At 40.1% G+C, this 13,330-nt stretch overlaps 1 protein-coding gene across 1 annotated transcript in view; it reads left to right on the forward strand.

Annotated features, from left to right (window-relative positions):
* Window positions 1-13,330, forward strand: part of LOC132870704 (NACHT, LRR and PYD domains-containing protein 12-like) — a 76,692-nt gene that overhangs the window by 20,189 nt on the left and 43,173 nt on the right. The window contains exons 6-7 of the mRNA XM_060904503.1: window positions 10,685-10,738; window positions 10,978-12,768. Coding sequence (XP_060760486.1) covers window positions 10,685-10,738; window positions 10,978-12,768 — 1,845 coding nt within the window. The remainder of the gene's footprint in view (window positions 1-10,684; window positions 10,739-10,977; window positions 12,769-13,330) is intronic.

Consider the following 13,330-nt stretch of genomic DNA (forward strand, 5'->3'; position numbering starts at 1 on the left):
CCGGATTTACCGGGAAATCCGGATATTTGACAAAACTCTTGAAAATCTCCGGTTTTCCGAATGGAGAAATGTGTATTTTTCGGACTTTTCACATTCCTAGACGCGGCGTAATACTTCGCATCGTCCTTGCATGGGCGCAGTCCTTAAATAGCCCAAACATAGTTCACTGATTAAAGACAGGTGTTCTTTGTTAACAGTGCGCCTTCAGGTGCACGAGCTAAGGCGCACAGGACTGACACCGTTCTGCACAAGCGCAACACAATCGCACTAGAAAGCATGTTCAAGCTGCCAGTGTAGCTGCAGTCTTTTTAGTTGCGAATTACATGTATTTCCTCATGTTAATAATTCGCCATGTCAAAACAAGCAAAACTTTCCTCCTTCTTTCGATGTGAAGAGAGGTCAGCAATTTATTATATATTTTTTCCATCAAAGTTGCATTTTGTGGCTTCGAAGCTAAGTTTTAGTGCCGTTTCTAGAACACATCATCAAGAAAACGTGGAAGAAACAGCAATAATGGAAGAGCTGGTTTCTAAGCTGCCTAAAACTAGCAATGGGAATTATTTTTTGTTACATAATGCACTCAGGCTGCCAATCAGTGTGTGACCCCCCCCCCCCCCCCCCCCCCCCCGAGAAATCCTAGCTCCGCCCCTGATTTACATGAGAAATTTGGTATTCATTGGTGTGTTTAAATTTACAGACAATACGAACTAATGTAAACAATTGGCTTCAACTCGCATAAATATGAATTGGAAATTTTTAGTTCGCTTTAGCTTCTGCAAACGCACAACTCTACTAAAAGATTGATAAACGAGGCTCAATGTCCCCAACATTGAAACCTGAAAGCTTTAGAAACTCTAACAGACCTTTACTTTTTAACAGGACTGTTTTGGGATTTTGCTGAGTTTACCTTCAACTGTCTGATATTTTTCAAAGTAATGAACTGTGTAGCAGGAAAATCACCGTATTTTCTAAATGCACTCCTGAAAATTACTCATTAACTAGGGGAATTAAATTTGATATTTTTGACGTGTTAATCATTAATGCACATGAAAGAAAAAGGCTTAATAGTTATAACTTGTTTTAGTGAAAATAAGTACTAAAATGCACTAGAATGCAGGGTTTCGCATGTTATCTTATTTTTTTTTAGTTTAATAACATCCCCCCCACACACACACAATCTTAGTTTGACTTTCAAAAGTTCAGGATTTTTTTCTTTGCTCCACTTTCATCTCTAATTCAATAGATATTCGAGTGTCTCTCATTCTACTGTACAGTTTTTTTGTTTTTGTTTTTTCAACAATGTTTTTATTAGTTTTCAACACATTACAAAATAAAGTACAAAAACCAGTGTACAATGCGAACACTATAATATAACAGATGTCTTCCTCTGACCCCAGATAAGCCACCCTCCCCCCAAACTCAAACACACTTATTCTCTCTTGTTTTACAATCATATTATTAAAAATAAGTCATATCACATTAATACAGGGTAAAAAAAATAATAATAATAGAGAAGTAAAAATAAAACAAAATATAAAATCAAATGGATGGTACCTTAGCAGAAAATAAACGTAACATAGCACTACATCAAGATCTCAGCCTCAAACATCTTCCGGGGTCTACCATAATGGTGTAGATTAGTTTAGGTTCTCCGACTGTAGGTGCTCTTCTACGTCTTCATTTTTAATAAAGTCACTGAATGGTTTCCATATCCCTTCATACATGTTCAGTTTGTTTTTTAAAAAGTATGTTATTCTCTCCATTGGCATGCATTGTGCCATACACTTAATCCAAGCTCCAATTGTGGGTGCTGTTTCTTTCTTCCAGTTCAGTGCAATCAGGCACTTTGCCTGTAGTATAGCAAAATTAATAAATGTGTACTCTCTATCTCTCAGATTAAGATCTGCTGGATACAGGTGTAACAAACTCATTGTGGGGTTTAATGAAATGTTTACAGATAAAATGGTTGTGATTTTATCCATCACCTCCTTCCAAAATTTTCTGATCTTGTCACACTCCCAAATATAATGTATAAATGTCCCTTCAGCCTCACTACACTTAAAACACGTACAACCCCGATTCCAAAAAAGTTGGGACAAAGTACAAATTGTAAATTAAAAACAGAATGCAATAATTTACAAATCTCAAAAACTGATATTGTATTCACAATAGAACATAGACAACATATCAAATGTTGAAAGTGAGACATTTTGAAATTTCATGCCAAATATTGGCTCATTTTAAATTTCATGACAGCACCACATCTCAAAAAAGTTGGGACAGGGGCATTGGAGATCTTGCAGTCACGTGACCGGAAAGTAAACAGCCGCCATCTTGTCGGTAAACAACACGGCTGAATACTGCTGCACTCGTGTACAGAATGGATCAATTTCAACTGATGGACTACACTGCTCATTTTTCTAATGAACAGATAACTAGATATATGTCTAAAATAAACGACCTACAGATTAGTGACCCTTATCGATTACCAGAAGTAGTTTTCACGACTGTGTCAGTGGATATTGAACTGCCAGAGGTGGAATACCCAGATGTGTATAATTACCTCATTAACTTTCCCTTGCTGTTCAGTGGTGAAGCACTACGTGCTTATAAGTCTCTGGACAGTTATCTTTACAGAAATTCAGGATTTGTCAGCCCCCCTCAGATGTGGCATCTTGTAAACAAGAAAATAACAATCCTCATTGGACGGGTAAGTCACTAGCGGCAATTGAGCACGAGGAATTTATGATTTGATCCTTATGAAGTTATCTATCTCTACATGTGACCCCTAAAAGTATAAAATTATTATACATCTAGAGACTACATAGAATGTCACACCACTAAAGACTCAATCCACCCCCCCGCCCCAACCCTTTTCTCAGGTTCCCACTTCCCGAAATTTTTTATTAGAGCAAGTCATAAATTTATGTTGCAAATAACCACAATAAATACATGGCGAACCTGAGATGAAATGGTCACTGCACAGGCGCCAGTGATCGTTCTTTCCAGTCGGTACCCATGCCTTGTTGTTGTTTGGATCGGCCCGGCTGATAGCAGCAATCCATTTTGCACGCCTGTCAGGGTCCCGTGGCAGCCTATGAAACTTTCTTCCTGATTTCTGACCTCTCCTGTTGTGGCATTTATATGCCATACAACTCTCCGGCATTGTGGCACGGTAATATTTGAAGATTTGGGCGAAAAACAACGAAAGTCAGTGTTGGTTAGATGGCGGAAATATGGCGTTTTACCGACAAGATGGTGTCTGTTTACAATCTGGATCGGATGTGACGTCACATGCAAGTGCTCCATAAGAGGCTGGAACAGTTAAAGGTACAAAAAAGGAACAGCTGGAGGACCAAATTGCAACTCATTAGGTCAATTGGCAACAGGTCATTAACATGACTGGGTATAAAAAGAGCATCTTGGAGTGGCAGCGGCTCTCAGAAGTAAAGATGGGAAGAGGATCACCAATCCCCCTAATTCTGCGCCGACAAATAGTGGAGCAATATCAGAAAGGAGTTCGACAGTGTAAAATTGCAAAGAGTTTGAACAGATCATCATCTACAGTGCATAATATCATCAAAAGATTCAGAGAATCGGGAACAATTCTCTGTGCGTAAGGGTCAAGGCCGGAAAACCATACTGGGTGCCCGTGATCTTCGGGCCCTTAGACGGCACTGCATCGCATACAGGCATGTTTCTGTATTGGAAATCACAAAATGGGCTCAGGAATATTTCCGGAGAACATTATCTGTGAACACAATTCACCGTGCCATCCGCCATTGCCAGCTAAAACTCTATAGTTCAAAGAAGAAGCCGTATCTAAACATGATCCAGAAGTGGAGATGTCTTCTCTGGGCCAAGGCTCATTTAAAATGGACTGTGGCAAAGTGGAAAACTGTTCTGTGGTTAGACGAATCAAAATTTGAAGTTCTTTATGGAAATCAGGGACGCCGTGTCATTCGGACTAAAGAGGAGAAGGACGACCCAAGTTGTTATCAGCGCTCAGTTCAGAAGCCTGCATCTCTGATGGTATGGGGTTGCATTAGTGCATGTGGCATGGGCAGCTTACACATCTGGAAAGACACCATCAATGCTGAAAGGTATATCCAGGTTCTAGAGCAACATATGCTCCCATCCAGACGACGTCTCTTTCAGGGAAGACCTTGCATTTTCCAACATGACAATGCCAAACCACATACTGCATCAATTACAGCATCATGGCTGCGTAGAAGAAGGGTCCGGGTACTGAACTGGCCAGCCTGCAGTCCAGATCTTTCACCCACAGAAAACATTTGGCACATCATAAAACGGAAGATACGACAAAAAAGACCTAAGACAGTTGAACAACTAGAATCCTACATTAGACAAGAATGGGTTAACATTCCTATCCCTAAACTTGAGCAACTTGTCTCCTCAGTCCCCAGATGTTTACAGACTGTTGTAAAGAGAAAAGGGGATGTCTCACAGTGGTAAACATGGCCTTGTCCCAACTTTTTTGAGATGTGTTGCTGTCATGAAATTTAAAATCACCCAATTTTTTGTCTTTAAATGATACATTTTCTCAGTTTAAACATTTGATATGTCATCTATGTTCTATTCTGAATAAAATATGGAATTTTGAAACTTCCACATCGTTGCATTCCGTTTTTATTTACAATTTGTACTTTGTCCCAACTTTTTTGGAATCAGGGTTGTATTAGGTATATTGCTATTGTACCTGTGTAGCTTAACGAGGGTAACGTAAGTTTGCATTAGCCAGTTGTATTGAAGTAACTTTAAATTAGTGTTGGCTGTTTGTGTCTGTGCCTCCTTGCAGGCTTTGATTCAGTCATTAATAGAAATATGTTTTTAATTCTGCCTTCCATGTATTGAGTTTAAATGTTGAGGTCTCATTAGAACCAGATGCGAGCCAGTTATATATTAGAGAAATCCAGCCTTTTGTACGCTTGTAAGTAACAATTTCCTCTAGAGGTGTAAGTGGAGGAATTGTTAATGACGTATTTTGCACTGAAGAGAGAAAGTTCTGCAATTGCAGATATTTCTTCGAAATATTATGCAAACGAGAAATTTCCTCAAAAGACATGAGAACCTCCTCCCTGTATAGGTCAGCTATTTTATTTAGCCCATTCTTTGCCCATAATTTGAATCCAGCATCCAGCTTGCCTGGTTTAAATGAGGCATTACCCCAAATTGGACTGAACTGTGACAGAGTTTGATATTCATGTGTTTCTTTCCCTCATACCATATATTAACCATATTTAGTACTATAGGATTGGCCGTATGCATTCTCAGATATTTTAGATCAGCTGAGTACAGGTATAAATGTAATGGTATCTGGGACACCTTGTGAGACTCTGTCCATCCACGATGTCATGTTGTCAGAGAAATAGAACCTCAAGGTACTCAGCTGTGCTCAGAGGTAATACCAATAAAGATTAGGACATTTTAGCCCCCCTGTGTCAAATGGAAGGTACAACAGTGATAGGCGAACTCTAGGATTTTTTTTATTCCATATGAACCTCCTGATCAGTGGTGTTATCTTTTTAAATATTCCTTCAGGTGGTGCCAAAGGGATATTTTGGAATAAATATATAAATTTAGGCAGAATATTCATCTTTAAAATATTTATTCTTCCTATGAGAGAAATAGGCAAGGACATCCATCTTTCTATTGACTTAAATGTTGAGTCAATCACAGGTTCATAATTTATTGAAGCTATATTTTCTAACTGAGGTGTTAATTTAATGCCCAGGTAAGTGAACCCCTTTGAGGGCTTAAAAGGAGATGGATGTTGAACAGATTTTTGTTCCTCATTTTCGTTAAGCAGCATAAGTGAGGATTTTGAGGCGTCCAATTTTTAACCAGACATTTTGCCAAATCGATCTAACAGTGTAGGTATGGAGGTGTCTGGCTGTTTTAAAAATAAAATTACATAATCCGCAAAGAGAGCTATTTTGTGTTCTTTGTTGCCAATTGAAACCCCTATTATTTCTCTGTTAGCTCTAATTGCTCTTGCTAATGGCTCTATAGCTAGTGTAAATAAAAGTGGTGACAGAGGCAAGCCCTGTGGACACCCTCGAGTGATGTTAAAGGGTTTGAAGGTCACATCATTTGTTAGCACCTTGGCTACAGGGTTTAGATGTAATAATTTAATCCATCTATAAAAATGGTCTCCAAATCTCAAAATAACATCAAAGAGAGAATTCCATTCAACTCTGTCAACGGCCTTTTCTGCGTCAAGTGATAAAAGAGCCGTATCCCGTTCTCCCCTCTGATTGTGAAGAATATTAAGAACGCATCTTGCAGTATGGAACCCCTGCCTACCCTTTATGAACCCATTTTGATCGCCCCCCCAATATTTGGAAGTACACCCTCCAGTCTCTTTGCCAAAATTTTACAAAGAATTTTTGTGTCCGTATTTATTCAACCTATTGGGCGCGTATTTTCACATTTAGTATTACTTTTCCCTGGTTTTGGAAGCAGGATAATTAAAGCCTCTCTCAATGAAGTAGGTAAAATGCCATTATAGTCGGATTCTAAATACATCTCATAGAGAGGGGTTACCAGTTTGTCTTTGAAGTATTTATATAATCAATTGGAAGACCGTCTGGTCCTGCCGATTTCCCTGCCTTCAGTGCCCCAATGGCTTCTGATATTTCAGCTACACTTAACTGCCTGTCCCGCATATTTATACTTTCTTCAGAATTTTTTGGAATATTAAGTTGATCGAAGGATATGGTCGGAGTGTTACTGTTGTATTCAGTTTTATAAAGATTTTTGTAGAAATTTCTGAATGTTGCATTCATTTCCAGAGGGTCATTGATAACATTCCCATGTGTATCCTCTATATTTGTAATTGTCTTCTCAGTTTGCTGCTTTCTCTAAGTCTTATTAAATTTTCCACGGCTTTAGATGTTCTCATCTCATTATCTCTAGCCGCTTTATCCTGTTCTACAGGGTCGCAGGCAAGCCGGAGCCTATCCCAGCTGACTATGGGCGAAAGGCGGGGTACACCCTGGACAAGTCGCCAGGTCATCACAGGGCTGACACATAGACACAGACAACCATTCACATTCACACCTACGGTCAATTTAGAGTCACCAGTTAACCTAACCTGCATGTCTTTGGACTGTGGGGGAAACCGGAGCACCCGGAGGAAACCCACGCGGACACGGGGAGAACATGCAAACTCCGCACAGAAAGGCCCTCGCCGGCCACGGGGCTCGAACCCGGACCTTCTTGCTGTGAGGCGACAGCGCTAACCACTGCACCACCGTGCCGCCCACTTTAGATGTTATCTCATTATATTGAGTCCGTAATAGTAATAACTGTTTGTGTGTATCACTGTTGTACTCCCTCTCATGGTAGCTCCTGTTCTCTAGTGCTTTAATTTTGTAGTTCCAGCTCTCTATATTTTCCTTGGAATTCCCTTGATCATCTGCTTGTGTAGCTTATAATTTGACCCCTCATAAATGATTTGAAGGCTTCCCATCTAATTGTAGCAGTGGTCTGGGTTGTGTTAATTTCAGAATAAATATCAATTTGTTACCCCAGAAACTGTAGAAATTTTGAATCCTGCATCCATTTAGTCTGGAAACTCCACTTAGGGCATTGATATATCAACTTTGGCTCAACAAAGACCATGGAGACTGTTGCATGGTCTGAAATGACTATGCTATTGTAGTGACAGCCTCTAATATTCGACAGGAGTTCTGCTGACACCAGAAAATAGTCTTATTCTAGAAGAACATTTATAAGTGCTGGAGTAACAGGAGAACTCTCTCACTGTTGGGTTCAAATTTCTCCATATATCCACCAGTTTGAGTTCTTTCATGAAATGGTGTATTGTTTTTCTGTATCTAATGAGTATTGTCCACGCCGACTGATCTGTCTTTGCTTGGATCCAAGACGCAGTTAAAATCTCCAGCAATAATGTTTTTGCCTGGCAATGTTGAGATTCTCAAAAATAAATAGTTTTAAAGTTTACATTGTCAGTATTTGGTCTGTAAACATTAATTTGATCAATCTGTGTAGAAAGAAGGCAGCCTTGTACAATTAAAGATCTACCATTATGGTCCTCGATAATTCTTTCAATTTGTAGTGGAATGGATTTATGTATTAATGTCATGACGCCTCTGGCATTAGTAGAATAAGATGATGTTAGGACATGCCCTGGCCATCTACATTTTATCTTTGATAACTCATTAGCTAGCAAGCATGTTTCCTGTGAGAATACTATCTTGGCTTTTAACTGTTTTATCCTGTTCATAACCTGTTTGACTTTGGTAGGTTTATTCAAGCCTCTACAGTTCCATGAAATACATTCAATTAGGATATCTGCCATTATATATTATGTTTTAGCCTATTATGAAGTTTGGTAGGTTCCCCGTTATTAATTGCTTCTTTTATGTCTTCCATTTGGGAAGGTATGATGAAAAGGCATTAAATCTGATAAAGTTGGTACCATGCTGCACAAGAAGAGAGATTTCCCTCCCTGAACATCCCAAACACACAAATGCCCAACTTGAACACTCGGGCAACCCTCATCCGTTATCAAACTTCTTCCTTCGAACACTCTGAACAGGTCCACTCTACGATGAGGAACCATTCTTCTGATTAATTTAACTCTCTTGCTAGTGTTGCTTGTTGGTTTAGATTTAATTCCTATCCTTACTGTTATTAACATGAATATAGAAAATTTGCTGTAAATGTTAACCTTAAAGAATGGAGTTTCGTAACATCACAAAGAGAAATCACATCTTAACTGTAGTGATGAGTTTGTAGTCCCTTAGTTAATTTGTCTCCGGGCTCCGATTCCCCCAACTCCCTGATGTATTTATCCACATCCATCAGGCTGTCAAAGACGGTTGTTCGCGCTCCGTGGATCAGCAGCAGCCTGGCAGGGAAGGTGATGCGGTGTTTGAGGATCCCCTTGTCCCGCAGCCTTTTCCTCACATTGTCGTACTGTCTCTGTTGTTTGTAAACTTCTGCAGACAAATCCTGGAGGAATCTGATTGTTATTTTTGTAGATGATCTCTTTTTTTTTCACCCTGATGGCTCGAAGTATGCCCTCTCTATCCTTCTAATTAAGGCATTTCACAATGAGTGCTCTCAGCGTAGAACCAGGATTTTGGTTCGGTAAGCGGTGGGCTCTCTCCAGAACCGGGGCCGATATCTCCAGATTGTCCGCAATCCATTTCTCCATGTACGAGCATGGGTCGAATCCCTCCTTTTTTTCTCAGGTATGCCCAGTATGCGCACATTGTTGTGATGGCTCCTGCATTCCAGGTCTTCCACTTTACTGGCTAAACTTTCAGCCTTCTTCTCAAATTTGGCCACCGTCACTTGCAGTTTGTTAATGGTGTCCTCTGCTGCAGAAATGCGTTGCTCTGCCTTGGCCGTTGCATTCTTTAATGTCAGATTGCACGTTCTTGATAGCTGCCAATACCCCTTCCATTTCTGTATGAAAGTCTTGTTTGAATGACAGTATAGCCTTCATGATGTCCGAGGTAGAGGGATTTTCTGTGCTTTCGATGGAGTCGGTGTTACCCACCTGTGCAGGTGGTGCATCGCTGTTCTCTTCGGAGTTAGCTGTCGACATGTTTTCTTCATTAAGGAGCCCTCTGTTTGACTTTAGCTCATCCTTGTTCTTTGCCCTTGTCATGTTTGATTGTTCATGCCTAAATCATGAAACGTTTTACTTTTAAAGGCGGTTAGGAATGTTTAAAGTGCTCAACTTGTAGGATTAGCAACAGAGCAAGAGAAACCACGACTACTCAACGTGCCACCATTACCAGAAGTCTACTGTACAGTTTTTGATATAATAGTTTCTTAGTCTTTAGTAATTCAGCAAGACTTTCAGGAAATGCTTTTGAGGAGTGCAAACATTTCTGAAGTTCAAAATGTTTTACAGGTAACGTCTTAAATGCTGAAGCAAGAAATGCTAATATAAGCAAAAACAATATGGAATTACTTCTATGACATAATAAGAAATAATAATAATAATAATAATAATAATAATAATAATAATAATGAATTTACGGTTAAAATCCTGGCCCCATTGAGATCACTGTTACTTGGCCGTGTCTCCATAAAAAGCGATGTGTCTGAGTGTTTCTGTAAAATATAATAGAAAATGGAGACCCTTTATATGAACACAATGACTATTTACCATAAATCACATCACTGACATTACAGTATTTATTAATAATAATGAACATCAGCATTTTCCTCAACCTGAACTCCCATCTCCCAAAAACACGTCACTAAATTGCCCCTAAAATGATGGACTGCTGCATCATCCAGGGTGGAGTATAATTCTGGATCCAGTTACAGATTTTATACCTATGAACATTTCTGGCCGGCTTTCTGAAAAATACACATCTGCTTTTGTATCCATTTAAAACACGTTATCTGTTCATTCTGCATGACGGAGTGATATTCTGTTCCATCCTTAATGATGAAATAGGAAGGAAAATCGAGAAAAACTCAAATTAAAACTGGAGCAGATTTTTTTTTTCTCCAGTTCCACAATATTTTTGTCGTGTTGTATTCAGCACTGTGCTCTCTAAATGTTAATGCACTCGAAGAATTATTGTAGTAAAATTAGGGCTAAAGTTTAGATTGTAGGATTAAAGTGATGAAAGTTATTGTCTTTAACAGCAACAATTTTTGTTCCCAGTGATTTACAGAAGGCAGGAGACAGAAGAGAAAAGATCTTCATCACAGATACAGGGTAAGATCAAACCCAACACCATGACTGTGACACTGATGCACTGGTATTATAAACCTCTCTGCTGTTATTTCATAGAGACTGATTAGATTATAGAAAACATACAGGAGAATAAAACAAATGCACAGTGAGAACATCATAAAGAACTATCTGTGGAATCCAGTCAGAAAAACTGTGATCTTAAACTGTAATAATTGGAGCCCATGTCTCACCATGTCTTCCTACTTCACCCTGTCACACAGACACGCCCCAGAATCTGCTGCTGGAAATGAAGTCCAGAAGAAGTTCAAATTAAATCTGATGAAGAAGTTTCAGTGTTTAAATGAAGTGATGATAAAGCAGGAAAACCGAGTGCTCCTGAATGAGATCTACACAGAGCTCTACATCACAGAGGGAGACAGTGGAGACGTCAATAAAGAACATGAGGTGAGACAGATCGAGGCAGCGTCCAGGAGAAAAACAACAGAGGAAACACCAATCAAATGCAACGACATCTTTAAGCCCTTATCTGAAGAAGACAAACTCATCAGAACTGTAGTGACAAAGGGAGTGGCTGGTATCGGAAAAACAGTCTCTGTGCAGAAGTTTATTGTGGACTGGGCTGAAGGGAAAGCAAATCAGGACGTCCCCCTCATATTTCCACTTCCTTTCAGAGAGCTGAATCTGATGAAGGACCAAAAACTGAGTCTGATGGAGCTCCTTCATGCCTGTTTTAAGGAAACCAAAGAAACAGAAATGTTCAGGTTGGAAAGGGTTCTGTTCATTTTTGATGGATTGGACGAGTGTCGTTTCCCTCTGGATTTCCAGAACACAGTGAGAGTGTGTGATGTAACTGAATCAGCATCAGTGCGTGTGCTGCTGATAAACCTGATCAAAGGGAATCTGCTTCCCTCTGCTTTCATCTGGGTCACCTCCCGACCAGCAGCAGCTGATCAAATCCCCTCTGAGTATGTCCACCGAGTCACAGAGGTACGAGGGTTCAATGACCCACAGAAGGAGGAGTACTTCAGGAAGAGGGTCAGTGATCAGAGCCTGGCCGAGAACATCATCACACACCTGAAGTCATTAAGAAGTCTCTACATCATGTGTCACATCCCAGTCTTCTGCTGGATTTCAGCCACTGTTCTCGAGAGAATGTTGGGTGAAGCAGAGAGTGGAGAGATCCCCACGACTCTGACTCAAATGTACACACACTTCCTCATCATTCAGACAAACATCATCAGAGGAAAGTACTCAAAGAAGCAGGGGAGTGATGGAGAAATGCTTCTCAAACTGGGAAAACTGGCTTTTGAGCAGCTGGAGAAAGGCAACCTGATCTTCTATGAGGAAGACCTGAGAGAGTGTGGCATTGATGTGACAGAAGCAGCAGTGTACTCAGGTGTGTGTACGCAGATCTTCAGAGAGGAGGTTGGGCTTCACCAGAGTAAAGTGTACTGCTTTGTTCATCTGAGTGTTCAGGAGCATCTCGCAGCTCTGTATGTTCATCTGACCTTCATGAAGGAAAAGAGAAATGTTCTTGTTCCTAGTTGGTCCAGTTTTTTGCATTTTCTGTCCTTTAAGACAATTTCAGATGTACACAGGAGTGCTGTAGATCAGACCTTAAACAGTCAGACTGGGCATCTGGATCTGTTCCTCCGCTTTCTTCTGGGTCTCTCACTGAAGTCCAATCAGAAACTCTTACATACCTTGGTAACACAGACAGGAAGTAGCTCCCAGACAGGAAAGAGGAAAACAGTTCAGTACATTAAGAAGATGATCAGTGAAAATGTTCCTGCAGAAAAATCCATCAATCTGTTCCACTGTCTGAATGAACTGGGTGACGATTCTCTAGTGGAGGAAATCCAACGCTACCTGAAATCTGGAAAACAAAGTGAACTCTCTGCTTCACAGTGGTCTGCTCTGGCGTTTGTGTTACTGACTTCAGCACAGGAGCTGGAGGAGTTTGACCTGAGTAAATATACCAGTACAGGGAAGATACCAGATGAGTTTCTTGTGAAGGTGATGCCTGTGATTGCAGCATCCAGAAAAGCAATGTAAGTAAAGCTGAATATAACTGTTCTACTGTTCCACTGTTAGAAAGAGAGAAACTGAAAGCACTTTGACAAATCTGCACTTTGGGACAAAATCCACAACTCCATTACTCGAGTGAAAGTAAAGATCCTCCTGGTCAAATGTTACTCCAATACAAGTGAAATATACAGAGAGAGAGGGGGACGGGGATTTGTGAGTAATTCTATGGATCTGTGATGCCTGCTGGAAGAGAAGATCAGGGAGGATTGGGAATCGAGCGGCAGTTGTTTGTTTTCATCCGATACCAAAACTTGTAACGTCATAGCAACCATCACAAAGACACGGACAAAAAAAGCCCAGAAACTCCTCCTTACCCGGGCAAAAATGATACAGGATTTATCTTGTAGTGTCCTGATCCCCAGATCTTTAACTCAGACACATATAAAAAGTTGTTCTCCTCCATGCTCTTCCAGGTTTTAATCTGTGTGCCATGTAGAACGATGTCTGCAGCACCAGGTAGTTTGAGACGTCAGGGAACTCAACAGATGGATAATTTTCCACCTCATAATGAATAAATAACTTTAT

This window comes from Neoarius graeffei, chromosome 22 (genome assembly GCF_027579695.1).
Source record: "Neoarius graeffei isolate fNeoGra1 chromosome 22, fNeoGra1.pri, whole genome shotgun sequence".
Lineage (NCBI taxonomy): Eukaryota > Metazoa > Chordata > Actinopteri > Siluriformes > Ariidae > Neoarius > Neoarius graeffei.